This window comes from Ptychodera flava, chromosome 10 (genome assembly GCF_041260155.1).
Source record: "Ptychodera flava strain L36383 chromosome 10, AS_Pfla_20210202, whole genome shotgun sequence".
In the NCBI taxonomy this organism is placed as follows: domain Eukaryota; kingdom Metazoa; phylum Hemichordata; class Enteropneusta; family Ptychoderidae; genus Ptychodera; species Ptychodera flava.
This window is the reverse complement of record NC_091937.1, coordinates 10,087,108-10,106,839: the sequence shown is the minus strand read 5'-3', so window position 1 is coordinate 10,106,839 and position 19,732 is coordinate 10,087,108. Positions and strand designations below refer to the sequence as shown.

Genomic DNA, 19,732 nt, shown 5'->3' with positions numbered 1-19,732 from the left:
TGGCGAACAAAGACGTCATCTACGAACAGCCCAGTCGGGCCTGCGTGCCCCTTGTGTTCACAATCATGATTTTGTGACGAACTGTTACCAACCAAAGCATATGTTAAAATATTTTATAGGCCTATATCTATATGTATATATATATATATATATATATATATATTATATATATATATATATATATATTATATATATATATATATATATGGTAATGATTGGTTGAGATCTCATTGCTGGGCGGCAGTTGCTTTGGTGTAACTTTCAGTTTCTCTCTAAAGTTTAATTCAGTTCAAATACCATGACATAGCACCGGCGCGCTCAGAAAGACACCCATCCTATTTTTTAAGTTTCCCTGGAAATCGGCAGTGTGGATTGCCCGGCCTTCTATCACGAATGCGTACGGCATTTTGCATGGTCATGATTCTGACATCCTAGCGGGAAGCTGAAAATGGACGGTGTATGAGTTGAGTATTTGTTTTGCAGCTGTCAGTGCAGCGCTCTTGGTTGATTGCCAGTGACCTCAATCGAACAGCTTATCACGTGATTTCCGGCAGGTTATTATCATTGCCCCACGAACAGCGCACCACAACTGCGCCCGAAGACGCCGGTACTCGTGTTTACACAGCGTCCCAGAGCAAGCGCAGCGGGACTGTAAGTATGTATCTACTACTGTCGTACGTCGTATTGGAATGCCGTTGTTTTCAGTTGATTTACAGGAGTGTTATTGATTATGAACGCAAGGACGTTTACAGAATGTGTGCTGTCAGGTTCAGCTCAGAGATGTACTGGAGATAATCGATGATCATGTGAATGGAACAGCTACGTATTATCAGTCACTACGCCCTTCCTCCACAAAACGGTTTTTCAGTGTGGAGGGACCGTGACAGGAAGTAGCACCACCTTGGTCACTCCTCCTAGCTAACGAGTACACAAGTCCCGGGACACTGTGTGAAAGACCCCGCCACCACATTGAGGCCGTAAACGCCGGTAACACACAGCCCTGCCATGCAGAGTTATGTCCCTGGTGTTGTACACAGGAAGCTGCATACATGAGTCACAGACGACCGCTCGTTTGTTGAGGCCCAGCAGCGTGAAGGTTGAACTGGATAGTCAGCTCGACCGGCGCCGGAACCGGTCTATGGACTAGTTTATCCGCGAACACCCGTGGCCGTGGCGTATATTGCATTCATGGTCAGACGTTTAATAGAAGCACATAGGTAGGTAGGGGGTAAGGGAGTCCGTTCTACCTCCATGGTATGCTATAGACGAATACTGACTGCCGCTTGTGTCAGAATGAGCGCGAATATTCTGTGAAAGTACTGGCGTTCGGTATTTTAACACATTCGTCTAAAGCCAGGTACCAGCAGGAAGGTCAAACTCTGAAAATTGGCGAGCTACAGCACTAGCAGCAGTGCGATTGACCAAGTTGACTATGAAATTTGAAAAGAGATGCAGCACTGAGGAAGGAATGTACACATTTTGGTAATACATTATAATATTTAGTCACACCGGATTGCCGGAATCACCCGTGGTTTTATCGTGTGTCGGACGCCCCATGGTTTAGTAACGGCTGTTCAAATAGCCGATGACGCCGGAAGTCGATCCGCTGTAGTCAGTATGCCCGAAGTTGCTTGTGGTTAAGGGACCGTCTCACATGATTGTTACAAAAGTTCAAAAGGCTAAATTCATTCGTTTTCGGGGGGAGGGGGTTTGGCCTCCATTTAATTAGTGAACTTCACTTTCGCACTTTATTTTGCGGTTACATTTTCTCTTGTCTTAAAATAAACAAAAACTGCACACTAGGTACTACCAAATTTTTACTAGATGTATTTCAAACTCGTTCGTGCCATGCTGACGGTGGTTAGTACTCAAATTTGATCGATTACTGGACGATGTAATGTGGTCAGGGGAAACTTTCTTCAGTAGGTACAGCAAAATGCTGCATTGTACTCTCAGGCAGACATCAACATTTCGCACTTTTGAACTTTCGTTTAGGGGGAGGGGGTTTTGATGTAAACGACGGAATTTTTGCCTTGAATTTATGCGACAATCTGAGACGGTCCCTTAGTAGGTATGCGGCATGGCGAAGGCTTCTGTAACCTAGGTTACAGGGCTCTCGCCATGCATGTGTACCTAACCCCTAGTGTGTAGTAACTAAACGTAGACAAGACTGGATCTTGTCAAACTGCACTTAATCACAGGCGACCCAATAGGTTCTGAGTTTTTCACACTGTTTTCTCTATCATTTTCTCTTCTTTCTTCATGCTCTGAATGATCGGAATAAATAAAATAAATGGTTTATATAACCTAACCTAGCCTCTGTGACTCTTTATTTATTTTACACTCCATTACAAGGACGTATATCTCTCATACACACATGCTGTAATTAATTAGTCAACACACTATTTATGCTAATCCGTGGACTTATCAGAGGTTGGTCAACATCGGAAAGATAGTGATGCCGTTTTAGTAACCATTCCTATCTTTCACGATGTTGACCAACCCATAAAATCCCTGATAAGTCCACGGATTAACATAATTAGTTGTGTTGACTAATTAATTACAGCATGTGTGTATGAGAGATATACATCCTTGTAATGGAGTGTAAAATAAATAAAGAGTCACAGAGGCTAGGTTAGGTTATATAAACCATTTATTTTATTTATTCCGATCATTCAGAGCATGAAGAAAGAAGAGAAAATGATAGAGAAAACAGTGTGAAAAACTCAGAACCTATTGGGTCGCCTGTGACTTAATGTCGTGCCACGAGCTACCTCCTGGACTGCACCATTATATTGTGAGGAGGGCCGAAGGGTGTGAAGGACAAAGGGGTTTGTATTGTTCATAATAAGTCAAGTCAATACGTTTGGATATACTGCTAAAATTATTCTAACTTGTGCCATGGATTACTCAACGAGGAAGATAACTACAGAGACGGGTTGCGAGAGGCCTGCAGCACCAAGCTTATCCGTGAAGACGTTCATTTGGGCAGTCGGCAGCAGCCTGGCCCTGGCACTGTGGTTTTACCGGGATCCCATCATCCATTCACATCAAGCGACATTTTTTTTTAAATCAAGGACACTTACTGCATCCTCCAAAAAGAGATATTCTGTTCAAAACTCAAACGTGCAACACATTTTCACGCTTTTTCGTGAAACACGTGTCCCGGAAGACATGTACACGCCCCTCACAGCCTTCGGCCCTCCCCGTAAAACTTTGTACCTTCCTGGGGCAAACAAATAACTGTGCGACCTGTGGCTGTCAAAGGTCACTCACATTCTGATTCACACAGGTGTGGTGTGGTTCGAATGTTTGCGATCACACAAGTGATCAGACACTTTGGGCTTGCGCACAGATGCTGCTCTCGTGTTGGATGTTAGCAGTAAGATTGACTTCTGACATCGTACTATGGCACTCTAACCGTTGATGCATAACAAAACGATTTATTTGTCCTTCGACGGTGAGGCCTACTTTATTTTCTGCTCCTGTGATCAGGCTGAGGGGAACACAGAGTAGAACCCTTTGAAGAAGACTATATTTTAAATGTTTAGAGGTTTGGTATTTTGATTTTCCCGCCCCAAAAAGCACTTTCCATACTCCATGTTACTTTGAAATACAAAACAAAACAGAGAGACAGTAAGTTTCTCTACTAGTGTTAAATATATATAGACTACTTGACTAAGAAATGTTGTATGTTAAAGCATTAAGAGTACGTAACACGATTGGAACTAATTTTGGATAATTGGATCTTCCTATTTTTCAAATTTCTCGAAAATGTTAGTTGCCCTATAGTTGAATGTTGCAATACTACAAATTACTCATAAAAACAAGTGTGTAACGTAAAAAGAAAAGCAGATGAGGTTACGTTTGTAGATAAAATCGACATCACTTCACTATCCAATTATCCCAAATTAGTTCCAATCGTGTTACGTGTTCTCACCTTCCATCATGTGTACTGATTGTAACTGAAAAAAAAAAACAACCAATTTATTTCTGAAGTCGAATATTAATTGAAATTCTATGATACTTGAATTGGCAACTAAAATAAACACTAACAAATTTTATTTCAGAGCCTCATATAATCTTATGAAATCTACTTTCCCCTGCCAATAAATACGGACGGCATAAATAACACGATTGGAACTAATTTTGGAGAATTGGATTTTCATATATTGTTCAAATTTCTCAAAAGCGTCAGGTTCCCTGTTGCTGAATGTTGCAATATTTTTAATTACTCATAAAAACAAGTATATAACTTAAAACAGAAAAGCAGATGAGCTTACATTTGCTATCCAGTTATTCCAAATTAGTTTCAATCGTGTTAAATCTTGTCGTTGCCACAGCAACCTTTTCATAGAATCAAAAAGTTCCCTGACATGATTCTGTACTAGCGTTAATATTAAAAATGGCTGTAATATTATTGTCACTTCCTTGATATAGAAAATCCTGAATTTCTCAAGAAAATTTGATATATAATATCTTTGTAAAAAAAGATACCGTCCGCCGCATGCAGACTTCCTTAAAATTTGCAAGTTAAAAAGCGTTTATATTGCCTCTAGTGTAGCCCACCGTGCATCAGTGACTGTCATTTTCTACTTCTTGATAGGACTGAGGACCCTAGTCTCGACCTCCAGTTATTTTATGGCAACAATAATTGCCCTCAGAATGCAAAATGATTCCTTAGTGAAGTCTTGCAAATTGTTTAACCGTTGTATTATGAAGATTTGTTACATTGTGTATTGTAACATATTGTACAGCTATTGTAACATATCATCACCATGATCTCCGCAAGATGAATTATACATTTAGCCATAGACAGTGGAGATAATGAATCCACTGTCAATGATTTAGCTCGCAGTATTCTGATAACATCCCCAAAGATTCAATGCAAATGTTTAAGTTATTACATGTGAGTTCAAATTAGAGCGTTTATTTGAATAGGAACATCCGGGGAGGTAGCGGGCCGGTGAACGATGTTCTGACCGGTTTCCATGGTTACCCGGTCCAGTAAAGCGCTTCGACGTTAAAATCTGTTTGTTGCTGGTCGCTAATGATAAAATTGCTTGAGAATGCTCTGCATGTAACCAAATATCACACAGTGTAAACTGTGAAGAGGCATGTAATAAAAACATATCATTTTTTCCTGAATACATGCCCTCTTAGCAGGAGACAATTTGCCCTCCAGGCGTCGGGCAAATTGTCATCCATGTATTCAGGCAATAATAGTATTCACTGCGGTCGAATAAGCTTATTCTTCACATTCATATACTTCTACCCACTAATTCTGCATCTAAGGTTGAAAAAATATCAGACTGACGTCGCCTTGCAGGTAGTGCATGCTTATAAAATGAAACTTTTACTTAAACTTTCCTCAAGCAAACTTTCAACCATTTTCTTTCACAGTGAAATGTGCAAATTTTGTTACTAGAGAAACAAATTACCGAACATTTACCGATACTTGAAATTCAAAATGACCTCCACCCCTGTGTTGTTATCCCCATTGGGGAAAATAAATTCCCGATTTTTATGAGTTTAAAATGAGCCCTCATCAAGTGATAGGCCAAAAGAATATTGTAAAGGTTTGAGAGTCTGAATATCTGTTCCCCGTAATGCATTTTATCTTAAAGGTATACTGTCACCTGTCCCAATTTTGCCACAGTTACCATTGAAAGAGAAAATCTAACTAATCACAGATTTTAAGCGGGTGGCCGCTTTTTAAAAACAGCGCCCTCACATGGGCATTTTGAATACCAATGAATCCCCATTTGAGCATATATGGGCATATTTAGATTACTGGTGACTGTATACCTTTAAAGGCCGGAGGACTTCACTTGACATTCCGCATTCCCTTCTTTCAGATAACCTACGTGTCTGGATGACTTCCTTCGAACAAAAAGACACAAGCAAAGGACTATGGAGGGATCGAAACCAACTCAGGAAAAAATGGCATTCGAAGAGGATAATGGAAAAGATGAGGGGCGGATCACAGAAGACCTACTTCATTCGAAGAAGGGAGAAGCTTACATTCATGATCAAGCGGCAGATAACTTTAAACGTCACAGGATTATTACAACCATTGCATGTTACGGCAGCTTCATCGGATTGGTCAGTTTATTTGCATATTGCCTCCACAATTTCAGGCTCAGCAAACACCAAGAACATGCATATAGCGTTTACTTCATGGGCACATGTATACGGTAAAAGGGAAGGCTAATAGGTTGCTTCCACTATATCGGAGTAGGTTATTTTCCTGATCGCTATATAAAATACATTATGCTTGCTAGGCAGTAAACCATGGCGCGGTCACTCGATGGACCAGTTATCTGTGCTAGACTAACCAACTTACAAAAGGTTTCGGTGACAAACATTGTAATTTTGGTTATTGTCACAACACAGTATGTAGGACAATGAAGTTTTCGAAATGATATGTTTTCAAACGGCCAATTTAAAAAGTGCAAGCTGACCGCTTTTTCAAGTTCGTCACGTCAAGTCTATGGGACTTCAAGTTGCTTGTTGCACCACACAATCGATTGAACTGCTTTGCTTATTAAATGCTATGACTTGTACTATTGTGCTTTTTCAATTATCAACAGCAATCCAGAATACATATAGCCTAAATAGATAACAGACAGTCTGTGATCAATAATATATTCTAGATGCCCAATTCTGTCATGTTATTTTTTTTTTGCTAATCTGCAGGGAGCTTGTATCGCTATACTCGGCGTCAGCCTCATAGACTTTCAATATCAAGTGAGGATCTCCCTGCAAGAAACGACATACATTTTCATGGCTCGCTGCGTCGGCTATGTTATCGGTTCCTTCGCTGGCGGTGCTTGCCTGGACAATTTTGACAACATGCTGGTGATGGGACTTTGCCTTCTAGGTGTCAGCACTTCGGGATTCATTATCTCTTTTTGTTCCGGATTCGCCATGCTGCTCGTCTTTGTCGCATGGTGGGGATTCTTTCTTGGCATTCTTGAAACAGGTAAGAACTTTGTTTCCGCTTTTTGTAAATTAAAAACGTTGCATCGATAACCCGATGCAGAGAGAGCGCACGCGCGCGAGAGAGAGGGATACTCTCACACCTGTCTGAGAATGTTACATCTATCCATACATACATACATACATACATACATACATACATACATACATACAAGCAGTTTGTTTAGGTGTCATAAGCATGATCAAGCATGATCAAGCTTCACAAAGATGATCCATTTGTATATGTTGCAACATTTTACGATTTGAAGCTATATTTGAAAGCAAACATTAATTTTTTATGCACTAAATATTGACCACATTCTAAACAGGGACAGTTGATATTGAAACGCACAATATGATAAACGAAAGGCATTGCACGTGACCTAAAACTATCCTCCAATAAACGAAAGTTCTGCATTGCGAAAATATGACGGCGAGATTTTAACTTGGAGTTCCTTCTAACACGATAACTTGCTAAAGTAAGTTTCCGGAAGCTGAATTCAAACTATACAGAATTTCGAACGGCATATTTTGATCAACAGGTGTTTAGTAATTATCTTTGCATGGATTTGCCTCATTTGTATGTCGAGCAACATGTCGACACTTAGTAAAACCCTGATCAGATGGTGTGCCATTGAGCGGCAATTACCAATACTGTCTATATACACTTCGATGATGTTCACAGAAAGCACATTTCACTAATTCTCTTCTCCAGGATACAAGATTATAATCATACTGACGGTGTTTAACTCTGTACGATGACAAAATGTGTCATAAAAGACGTTTCTCGTAGATATAGGGAGAGAAGTAAAACTTCCGATGTAATGTTTTCATTTCCCGTTTTCAGGGCCTTGGCATAATAATTAATTTCTTAAATAAGGCAAAGCTCAGCAATGTTGAATTGCGTACAAGTAACAGCCAACCAGAATTATATTATAAGAGTGCGCTTATTGAGCGAAGCCTCACTTCCTAATATTTTGCCAACAGCTTAACTATATTGTTGGTTGTTATTCTAAAAGTTGAAAAGGAAAATCGTTAAAGGTTTAAAAATTGAGTTAGGTTTTGCCATATAAAATGTTTGTATACATGCCATTGGGCTGTAATGGTACGTAATGCTGTCTTCGCAGTATATTGTGTTATGTAAGTTTAATTGCTGAAATATTTAAACAGTAACATACGCCAGCGAGGGCAAGATCACGATTTGTTGCCCGCCCAAGGGATGGTGCTCATTACGGTAATATTGATGATGCCCGAGCCGAAGGCGAGGGTATCATCAATATTACCGTCATGAGCACCAGCCCGAGGGCAGGCAATAAATCGTGATCTTGCCCGTGCTAGCATGTGTTATTAATTTTATTACACCGAACAAACACTTGTTTTCGAAACTTTGCTCAGAATGCAGTCAAGTGTCTCGACCAAGACTCGCCACAGTGAAACGTTCTATTTGTTGCTCGATCGCACTGCTACATGAAGTTGAATTAACGTCTAAAAAGGAAGACAGTGTTTGTTCAAGCTTTACTCGTTTAAAGGGCCATTATTTGTAACTTTTGACCATTTTTTACCTCGGAAAATTCCATGTTGGAGGCTCATATTTGTTGCAAAACGTTGTCTTAACGAAGAAACAAACATGATTAGTGATGTTATAGCCACATAAAACTGCTAATTTTTGTTCAAACGTGTTGCCCTTCCGAACTCGTTTCCGACTCGTGGCATGCTCAGCGTGCTGGGGAGAACGCAGATAATGTTGACGCCGCGATCACGCCAGATGTACAAGTTCACGTTTATTGTGGATCAAAACAACATTGCGTCGTGGATTGCCAGACATCTGGCTACGCAACGTGCTCGGACAATGGACTACGACGTAAGTACCGGGCATAAGCAATGAATATTTATTTTGAAATCGCTGTGAATGCCTCGCGTACGTGAAGAAGAATGCCTACGTTGCAATCCGCGTGTCAACAGACTTTGTATTTCTGTCCGGACAAAATTGAAAATTTCGTTGTAAAATCACATGTTATTTAGTTGTAGGGCACGTAATGTTTCCGAATAATATGCGATTCTCTGTTATTTGACAGGCTATTCAACATGAGCCAGTGATCATTTCAATCAAAACTAACGGAAAAATCGCAAGAAGATACAGCTAATGGAACTTTAATGTACTAAACGTCGTCGCGTACTTCAGGTCGAGCTAATTTCTTGTACCTTTTAAAAAGCCATTGCTTCACAGAAAATACCAAGCAAATGTACGCGATGATGTGGTACGCGCAGAAGTACGCGCGGTATTCCAGAACGTGGTAGCGGGCTATATCACTGCACGCGACAGGGCTATATCACCTTAGCCATGTTCTATCACTTTTTGTTCTATATCACGTGAGTGAGGCTCAGCCAATCACAGTACCTGAATTATACGTGAGGTGTAATATTTAAATAATAACACACGCCAGCAACGGCAAGATCACGATTTGTTGCCCGCCCAAGGGATGGTGCTCATAACGGTAATATTGATGATGCCCGAGCCGAAGGCATCATCAATATTACCGTCATGAGCACCAGCCCGAGGGCAGGCATCAAATCGTGATCTTGCCCGTGCTAGCGTGTGTTATTAATTTTATTACACCGACAAAACACTTGCTTTCGAAACTTTGCTCAGAATGCAGTTAAGTGTCGAACGAGACTCGCCACAGTGAAACGTTCTATTTGTTCCTCGATCGCAGTGCTACATGAAGTTGAATTAACGTCTAAAAACGAAGACAGTGTTGTTCAAACTTTTCTCGTTTAATGTACTAAACGTCGTGTACTTCAGGTCGAGCTAATTTCTTCTACATTTTCAAAAGCCATTGCTTCACAGAAAATACCAAGCAATGTATCACAGGACTACTATGGGTTTGCGATTACAAAGCATTTGTCACGAACGGTCTGACCGTACAGAGAGTGTAGGATAGTATAGGGATGAAAGTGAAACACAGATACACAAACAACGAAATGGACGAAGTTTATAAACTTAAATATGCGTAATGTAAAGAATAAAAACTCGCTGAATCAAAAAAGTAATGTCCTCGCACATGCTCATGTTACAGTCAAGCATATTTGATTTCGAGACCGGACAAAGTCGTTTGGCTGTACTCGAGCATGCGCAGCAGCTACTGGCTGGCCATCGCATTCACTCCACTGTCTTGGCGACAGTATGCCCGAGTGTTGTGCTGTAAGGTAGTTTGAGCCTCGAAAATGAAAACCTTAAAAACTTTTTCTCAAACTGTCCTCGAGCATAGTGTAATTCCTGATTCTCTTTCAAAATCAAGGACAAAATCAGCGGCGTCATGCAAATGTTGGCACCACTGAGACAAAACAAATTATCCGATCTTGACCAAGATTTGAAATTCAAAATGGCCGTCACCCCTGTGTTGTATGTAAGGAGGAAAATGAAATCCCAGCTTTAAAATGAGCTCCCACGAGTGGTAGGTCAAAATAAAATTGTAAAAGTTTGAGTCCTTATATCCGTCCCCGAGGAGCATTAAACCCCAGTTTACTCTATTTTCATATGTATATGCCGACAGACTCGACGAAAGTTTATTTATACCATGCATAAAACGTTTATTCCCTGTAACGCCACACTTAGTAGTATGTAAAGCCAGACGAAAGAATTGGCGGTATGATACATGTCATTCCAAAGATACAACCATACACCCTAAAAAGAGACTTCTTTTCAAAGTTATTAATGACTTCTCTCATTTATTTGTTGTTTCTATGTTGCTTGCTCACAATCTCGCACTTAGGTATACAGTCGTTGGAACTGCGCTCTAATGTCGTATAATTTGAATGTTGCAGCTATGATGATGGGGTGCATCTAGATATCGTGCACGAAATACAAGAAACTCGCACAGGCGCAGTTCCGACGACTGTTTCCCTTTAAACGAAAACTTGGCTTTGAAGAAAAGAATTGCGACGTCGACTCAGCTCTTAAAACATGTAATACATGTACAGCTCTTTAAAATAAAAGGATACAAAAAAATTTAAAATGTCGTCAGAGATTGACGTAGACATATAATCGTTGTGTACTATCTGACACCTGCCTTTGTTCCATTACAGGAGGCAATTTCGTCTGTGTCAGGATATGGGGCGAAGATTCTGAACCAAGAATACAGGGACTCCATTTTTTCTTTGCCGTCGGTTCAACTTTGGTACCTTTAGTATCAAGTCCGTTTCTCTCAGAGCCTATTCGCGCTACAGAACACAATGTGAGCGGATCCTTGGCTACGTCATTATCTGGACGTGAGAACGGTAGCATGTTTTCCGGCGATGTGATTTCTTCGTCGTTGTTGACAACAACAGAGTACTTCAGCCTTGACGAAGCGGCAGACAATGACGTTAATGCGACGCCTTTGGAAGGACGCGGCCTCTTGTGGGTTCCTTACACAATGATATCGATTCTGTACCTTGTTGTGGCTTTGTTGTTCTTTTGGCTTTTTATGCAAGGACCACGACGATTAGTTATTGAAAGAAGTACGAGCACGGTGGAACGCCATCAAGAGTCGCCCTCCACAAACGTGAGTGTTTTGTTCAGAGTGACTTTGATTGTACTGCTTTTTCTGTTCAGTCTCCTGTACATCGGACACGAAGTTCTTTACGGTGGCTTTCTTTACGTATTTGCAGTCGAATCAGACTTCGGGTTCAGTGTGCAACGTGCAACGTATTTAAGTTCGGCGTTCTGGGGAAGTTTTGCTTGTGCGCGTGGCTTTGGAGTGCTCTGTGCCGCATATGTTTCACCCAAGGTGATGCTGCTCATTGATTGCCTCGGAATGTGTTCTGCAAGTATCCTTTTGTCGATTTTCGCCGACGAAGTGGAAGCAGTGCTCTGGGGAGCGTCCATATTGCTGGGAATTTCCATGGGATCCGTCTTTCCGAGTGTCATTTCGTGGGGAGACCGTTACATCGAATTGACAGGGAAGTTAATGTCGACCTTTGTCATTGCCGCCGCAATGGCCGACGGGATATTCCCATTTATGTTCGGAATCCTGCAAAAATCCTTCGGTATGATGGTACTCATGTACATGACACTGTCGATGTCCACAACCCTAATCGTCATTTTCTGTGTTATGCAAACTGTAGCTTCATGCCATGGCGGTGAGAGAGACAGAAGTAAAAATATTTTGTACACTCCTCCGGCTGCAATTGAACTCTCGGAAAGGCTTTAACAAAGGAATGACACAAGGCGGGATTTGGAAACATTCATGCATTTTTATTCGTTAATTAATCAAAGGTGCTTCCTTGAGATGTGGTGTCATAATATTAATTTGCACACAGCAGGTGAAAAAGATTTACAAATGTAAATTTCTAATAAGTAATTAAATATTTTAATTTATCCGAGACATCCTTTTTTGTATCTATTGTTTATTAAATCTTCAGTGCTATAAGTTGATAGAGTTCACGGCAAGTCCCAGAACAAAATATTTCAAAGCGTTTCGTAATGATGAGCAAGTGTCCAGTAACTCAGACTGTCGGGCTCAGGGCGGGAACAGCGCCGCTATAACGAAGTTAATGAATTTTTTCGTAAAACCACGGTTACTCTACCCCAGCTATGATTAAACAAAATTGCGAGTTTTCCGTCGTCGTTGATTTTGTTTGCAAAACAAACTACTATATTTATCTCAACGTAATTTGGTAATGAACAATATGTACTTGAGGTAGATTATTCACTTAAAGAAGTCTGTGATGACATTCGCCATATATCTTAAGTAACCATAACGTCAATTCAAGTATTTCTACATTAATGACGTTTTCTTGTATCTCATGTTACTGATTCGATCACTTCGCTTACCATGGCAGTATATGTCATCACACTTAAATTACGGATATAGTTCGTTAACAATGTGTGCTATATATACATGTTTACGCTATATATATATATATATATATATATATATATATATATATATATATATATATATATATATATATAATATAAAACGAAACATAACACTAGTACATATGAATTTAACGTTCTTATTTCAGATCTAAAGAGAGTTAAAGGACAGGTTGTTGTAGAAAATTAAAAGTTGATGTTTACAATCTGTTGTATTTCGCGCTACTTCGTCGTTCCTGTTCACGTCAGCCATGTTTCAGCAAGAGTTATTAAAGTTAATTCAAGCTTACAATATTGTCCGTGTAATAATTATCCACCAGAACACCCGGACGGTGACCAGAATAAGTAATTGGCTCCACTCCTTTTCTGAACTGCGGTAAATTGCGCTGAAATAATCTGTTTAGACTGTATACACTCGACACGATGCGATCGACGATCACGACTTGATCAGCTGTTGTAAACAAACATGTATCAATGCGCTCAGACCAGCGGCAGAATATAAAAACATAGTCCCTTTCGTAAGACTGACAAAAACTAATGAAATTTCTTTATTTTTAATTACCTTTTACATAAATATACGGTCATGGGCATATGATAATCGGTTATCCCACGATATCAGCGCTTGATTGGGACGTATTGCCACTCGTGAGGGTGCGCGCCGCATCACACTCGTCCTTCGACTCGTGTGATGCGGCTCGCACCCTCACTCGTGGCAATACGTCCCAACCAAGCGCTAATATCGTGGGATAACACTCATAATATATATATATATAATATATATATATATTATATAATATATATATATATATATATATATATATATATATATATATATATATTTAGAGGTTATTACCCAATATCGCCTGTTCCTGTGTCGTATCAGCATGAGTGTCATTTGTGCTGCGTCAGACACGAGACGAAGTCGAGTGTCTGACGCAGCACAAATGACACGAATGCTGATACGACACAAGGAACAGGCGATATTGGGTAATAACCGATTTATCATATACCCATACCCATAATTTCAGGGAATTTTTACTAATAGAACGTAAAACCTTAAATTTTGAGGCTTTACTTTATTACGCCTTGCCTATAAATATCAGAATGTTTATGTGAACAGGCTTCATTCATAAAGTATAGGCCTACGACGAAGATGTCAACATCACGCGCGACATCGCTGCAAGTCGTCCATATCTCAATGAAACCCAAGAAGAAAGACACCAGGATACAAAAATCGTCATACAGAAGGAACATTTTAAGGTGCAATATGCTATTACAACTGTAACCGATCAAAAACTGCTCAGCTTTAAATCTATCCTGATTTCGATCGTCGAGGCACGGAGCTCGCGCGGAGAGGGGACGCCATTTTGTTAGTTTACCTTTAGAGTTGCCATGTCAACAGTCGTCGTGCGCGCGACATCGCTGTCACGCCACGCGCTAACTACCTGTTCGGTGGAGACCGTGCACAGTGCCGGCGCCGTGCGAACGGCAGAATGTTTGCTAGAACTTGACCAAAAAAATACCATGGGAAAACTTTCAAGACTCAACGTGATATTTCCGTATTTTGCAACCAGAAATACCCGTGTTCCTCGAAGCCCTTCAAGTTTTTACGTCGGTGACATCGCTTCGCAGGCGGGGAGCGGCAGCCATTTTGTTGTTTACGTTGTTTACCGACAAACTGCTAATATAGTTCGGGAAACTCTAAAACTGATGACGTTCATCGTGCATATCTCGACGTTTACCGTGAAATATCACGGCTGATATTTTACGTTGAACGTCACTAGGATTTAGCAATATAGGCATGGGTATATGATAAATGTATATATATATATTATCATACATGCTATGCCTGTATTGCCATTTTTCTATTGTTCAGACGTACTAATATGAGCCCATATTTTAACTAGTGAAAATACGAATTATATTTTCACTGTAACCGAACTACTTACAGCGACGCGGACGCGTGACCTTCGCTGTATGCATGACCTTCGTTGGTATATGTACATATAAAACAGCTGAGCGAATAAGACAAATGACAATCCGAAACGTCATTATGATTATGGTCAAAATTCTGTTGTTTGCAGTCACTTCATGGGCATTGCCCTTAGGCACAAGTACAGTTGTACCAAAAACATACAAACAAACGTATTGAAAATTTGTATAATTTGCCGACACCTGTCAATTCACGGCCGGTCCCGTGGCGGTGCACGGTGCAGTGTTTTCGTGTCGTCTATGCTGCTGAATATTACACAATGGAAGTATCATTACACGTAAAGATATCGTTTGACAGAGCATCATGATAGAATCGGTTTAAGACAAGTTTCCTGTTGATGAGCTTAAAGTATCTGGGCGGTGAATTACATCGTTTACAGTCGTAAGTGAGCCACGAAAATCCAACCGCACGGAAAATACTCGCGACAGACAAAGCAAAGTTGAAGGTGCACATGATATTTCCGATTTGTACCTGTCAGTTCACAGGTCATGATCGTGTCTGTGCGTGGTGGCACCGATGCGGTGCGGGTTTCAGATACAATGTGCCATCTAGGGAAAGTCAAACTTTCGCTTCGGTTGTTAAAGGAAGTTTAGTTCTATTTAGGCAAGCCAGGAAGGAAAATATACGAGCAGACGACGGAAATACCTTTGAAATGTACTTTTATTCGTACAGCAACAAAATCACGAACGAGTTACGACACTACAGCTTACAGTGTACTCACTTCATGTTTTCACTAATCCGCTTACTGAGATGGTAAATTCGGCATATTTGACGTCTGGGAACATGTATAATTCTTCGAGATAAACTGACTGGTACGGTTTTATATCCACTGTATGTGCATTCATAGATGTCGTAGAGCTGCTTGCTCTGTGCTCTCAGCTGTTCATACACGATAAGAGTTTGAGCGTGGCGCGAGTATTTTGACCCGATTTTGGCGGCCTCAAAACTTTCACGCAGGGATGAGGTTATGTATTAAAACACGAAAACACACCCATTTTGTGGACTCCCGCCTATGTTTTACATCCACCGTCATTTTAAACTAAAATAAATCTTCTTCAAATTGTGAAAACCTGTGTCTACATCGTAATATTTAAATTGTTTGCTGTAAAAGTGCTCCATAAACCCTCCTTTGCAGTGGAATGGCCCAATAGCGGAATAATATCAAGAAGTGATACGGTTGTCATCACTCCTTAGCAACCAACTTTTTATAAGTACAGCCTGGAGGAAGCAAGGTCGATTTCAAGTTGATTTCGTAGCTAATTTCGGAGCGTCTGTAGGAAAACAGTCACAACCAAAGCATGCATGTATGATAAAGGGGTTATTACACGAAGTTAGGGCGATACCGCGTCGTATTCTCGTGATGTGCTGTGCGCAACTCGTCAAAATATACGTACACATCACTCGAATACGACGCGGTATCGCCCAAACTTCGTGTAATAACCCCTAAATATATATATATATATATATATATATATATATATATATATATACACCATCATTGCACCCAAGTATTTTCTTTTAAAGCGTAAAAGTCGTGCTTTATTATCGATAAAGCAAAACATATAATTTTGGATTGCTTCCTGGCAGTGTGTATTGTAGATTGCATCGGAAAGACGATCCATATTTGGAATGATATTGTCTCCATCAAATTGAAGCTTCGTCTTCAATAGGCGGCAGTTCAATATTCTCATTCCGATGCCGAGCATGTCTTCTCCCGTGTGCCGACGCGATCGTCTGCATGATTATGTACACAGCCGCGTTAAGCCCGCAGATCGCGACCATCATAAAAGCAAACGAACTGTATCCATAGATTGCGAATAGCTTCCCTTGGACAGGGGGTAGAAACGACAATGCTACAGCGGGGCCGAGGAGGGTTACGGAAGTGACTTTTCCCGTCAACGTGATGTGCTGTCCGGCCCACGCGATGCCACAGCCGAATAGAGAAGTGGCGGATATACCGAACAAACAACTCACTACCCAGAGTACCTCGGGCATCGTTCTTCCAAACGCGGCGAGCAGAACTGTCGTGAAGACCATACCAACCAAGTCCATGATAATCATCGTCTTTGGGGACAAACATTTCGCCATGAAGATGCTAATTCCTTGTGCTGCAGCAGAGCAGCCCCAAAACAACGAAGTCAGAAAACTTGCCGTGTTTGGTGTAAAGCCGAGGTTCATGTTAATGGCATAGGTGTATATAAAAGTACCATATAGCGCGAATGCCGAAGCTGCAAGAGCCGAGAAGAGACACAGAAATGAAACAATTGATATCGTGTAAAACACCCCGTCTTTTGAGCGATCATTGACATCTTTCCCCTCGGTTTTAGAGATTTTCGGAATTTTCAAAGTGCAACCGTTTTTACAAAAGGGAATATAAAATGGTATCGATAGGATTATCATAAAGCACGACACTATCGTGTACGGAATCCACAGTTTTGAGCTGGCCTGTCTCCCTGCGTTGATCTTAAACTCGGTGTCGCTAGTTGCTTGATTGGTGAAACTGTCGCTGGAACCGTTTAATGTGTTTGCGTCAGACTGTTCCAATGTGTTGTCTCGCGCGGGAAATTCGGTAAAATTGTCGACATTATCTATGGGATGATATTGTTCTACAGTCTCGTTGCTCTTCCAAATTAAGGACAGGTTGCCGTCATTCAGTGGCGGATTCACCGATAAAGTCATTTCAGACGTGACATTTGAACCATTGTTGTTGTTGTACGGCATCTCCATCAGGAATGGCGCAGAAAAGAGCGGACTAATTGTAGCGCCAATTGCGAAGGAGAACGATAGAGCCTGCAGGACCACAGCACAATCTTTTTTCCATATCTTTACGCAAATAGTGAAGAGGCCTGAAAATGTAAGTGGAGAGGTTCTTGCCTTAGTTTATGCCAAAGGTCTATTCCGCGTCTACTAGCATTTCGTGACATGCTATTCGCTTTCTCATTTGTATTTTGGAAAGTTTGGCTTTACTCAATTGTTTTTGCCAAATCGCTCCCTTTGCCTCCGAACATTGCCGCTAAACTTAGCAGAAAGACGGGAGGGGCACGATCTTCATGAACCAGAGTCTCTGATGGTCTCACGCAGGATACAGAAAGCCACACAGTTGAGCCTAGAAACCCTTCTAATAATGCCTATCTGTGTCAAATATCAAATGAAAAATTTTCGTTATAAAATGACTTCAAGCTACAGAAATAGCTGTAGTACCTTCAGTCTAATCTAGGAGTACGAATTCGGAATAAGACCAGAACCTCTTCGCTCTCGCCAACTTCAGTAGCAATTTTTGGCGGCAAAGGGAGCGATTTGGCAAAAGCAATTAACAAAGGTGGCATTTCAAAAAAATGATTGAGAAAGCGAATATGATATCATAAAATAGCCATGTTTTGTAATCTAAACTAGTACTGTATGGTAAAGTATAAAGGAAAGTCTAATGAAGAATATAAGTTTTTAAGAGGATTGGCGGTGAAATAATTAATATAACAGAAAAGGAAGGTCCTTTTAGGGACAAAAGTACATACAGAACAATTACGCTGTAAAATTACAATCTGGTATTAGTAAAGTGCGCCTTCACGAGAAACAAACTGGAACAGGTGTATGGCTCATGTGTCATGACTTTGAAAAAAGGCAGTTTGAGATACAGGAATTTAGACAAATGCCGACTGCATCGGAAGTAATACAAAGTGAGATAGAATGGTGAGAAACAAAGACAAAGATATTTAAAGATACAGAACAAAAGGCCAAATATGTAACACAAGTCCACGAACACGATCCACAGAGATTTGAAACAAAGCAAACAAAGATGATGCACTGGACACACATATATCAGTGGGAGTCCGCAGGCCATCTAGATCTGTAAACAGCAACCTATGCCGCTACACCAAAAGAAAATTACTTTGTCGACTGCTATTCGTACAAATTTGGTCGCAACATCGCAACTGGTCGAGCATATATAGTTTTTGGTTACTGATTTGTTGTATGATATGTAGCCTGTTGTATTATAAGCTTTTACTGTCGCTTGCTCAAAACGCCGCTCCCGTATCATGTACAGGCAAATAATCAAAAAGTAAGAACGATGGTCGACAATTTAAGGATAAATTAACGAATGGTATATTATTAGCTAAAGCTGTTAATTTACACCAACTCATGAGTTGATCACCATTTCTCCCCTGATTCCTACAAAGCTGAGGCATACTTTATAGAGCGACAGTTGCATATAGAACAAGGAGAAGGATGAGAAAGTCAGACAGACTCATACAGCTCTTATATATATATATATATATATAATATTATATATATATATATATATATATATATATACTGAGAATCTAGGAACTTGTAGTTGTCACTCTACAGGCTGTTTCATGCGCTAAGCAATCATCAGGAGTGAAGGTTTGGCGGCAATAGAACTGTTTATATTGTGTTGCAGGTGGGCATGCATATTCAAATAAGCGGTTGTGGCCAATGGCAAGTCAGTTATTACAGAGGAGGAATTTGCTGCGGTGTCTGCATTTTGAGAGGAATTCAGCACGTTTGTTGAGGGTTGATTTGCTATCTGAATAAATTATATGGAGTTTTTCTGTTATGCAAAGGTTGCAGCGTTTGGTTTTATTTGAATAGGGGGAGCTCTGTCGATGATTGACCATTTGATGTCGTAGTTTATGTTGTTGCCTTTGAGCTTCCATATGAATTTTGAGAGCTCTGTGCTATTTCTGTGCTTGGAGTTTTGAAAGTGTACTTGTGATACGTGTATCTTTGTTTGAAGGTTGAGTCCGTGAGTCCAATGTAGTGTTTCTGATCGTTGCTTGTGGTGACAGTGGCTTTGTAATTACTGAAGAGGTGAGGCAGTTTCCTGAAAGTGGACAATCGTCTTTTTTGCGGCAGTTGAACCACTTCTCTTGCTCCCT

At 40.5% G+C, this 19,732-nt stretch overlaps 2 protein-coding genes across 4 annotated transcripts in view; one reads left to right on the top strand and one right to left on the bottom strand.

The window, feature by feature from the left end:
* Window positions 1–520: 520 nt before the first annotated feature.
* LOC139141950 (sodium-dependent glucose transporter 1A-like) lies at window positions 521–12,345 on the top strand. Of its 2 annotated transcripts, none has more exons than XM_070711728.1 (4): window positions 521–651; window positions 5,859–6,105; window positions 6,700–6,985; window positions 11,068–12,345. In XM_070711728.1, exons 2-4 carry the CDS (start codon window positions 5,914–5,916, stop codon window positions 12,171–12,173), a joined length of 1,584 nt encoding a protein of 527 aa, XP_070567829.1. In that variant the 5' UTR covers window positions 521–651; window positions 5,859–5,913; the 3' UTR covers window positions 12,174–12,345. The 2 variants fall into 2 exon arrangements, with proteins under 2 accessions (XP_070567829.1, XP_070567828.1); XM_070711727.1 differs by having other exon boundaries at window positions 532–655.
* Window positions 12,346–16,330: 3,985 nt separating this feature from the next.
* LOC139141949 (sodium-dependent glucose transporter 1A-like) overlaps window positions 16,331–19,732 on the bottom strand; it is an 8,807-nt gene continuing 5,405 nt past the window's right edge. For both annotated transcript variants that reach the window (XM_070711726.1, XM_070711725.1), the window contains one exon: window positions 16,331–17,680. In XM_070711726.1, the coding sequence (XP_070567827.1) occupies window positions 16,479–17,680 (1,202 nt within the window). In that variant the 3' untranslated portion in view covers window positions 16,331–16,478. The remainder of the gene's footprint in view (window positions 17,681–19,732) is intronic.

Excerpts from the sequence above, each read along its gene's own strand:
- LOC139141950 (XM_070711728.1), top strand. The coding sequence starts at position 5,914 with ATGGAGGGATCGAAACCAACTCAGGAAAAAATGGCATTCGAAGAGGAT. Across the intron at positions 6,106-6,699 it reads ACGGCAGCTTCATCGGATTG|GGAGCTTGTATCGCTATACT; the intron begins GTCAGTTTATTT and ends GCTAATCTGCAG. Across the intron at positions 6,986-11,067 it reads TCTTGGCATTCTTGAAACAG|GAGGCAATTTCGTCTGTGTC; the intron begins GTAAGAACTTTG and ends GTTCCATTACAG.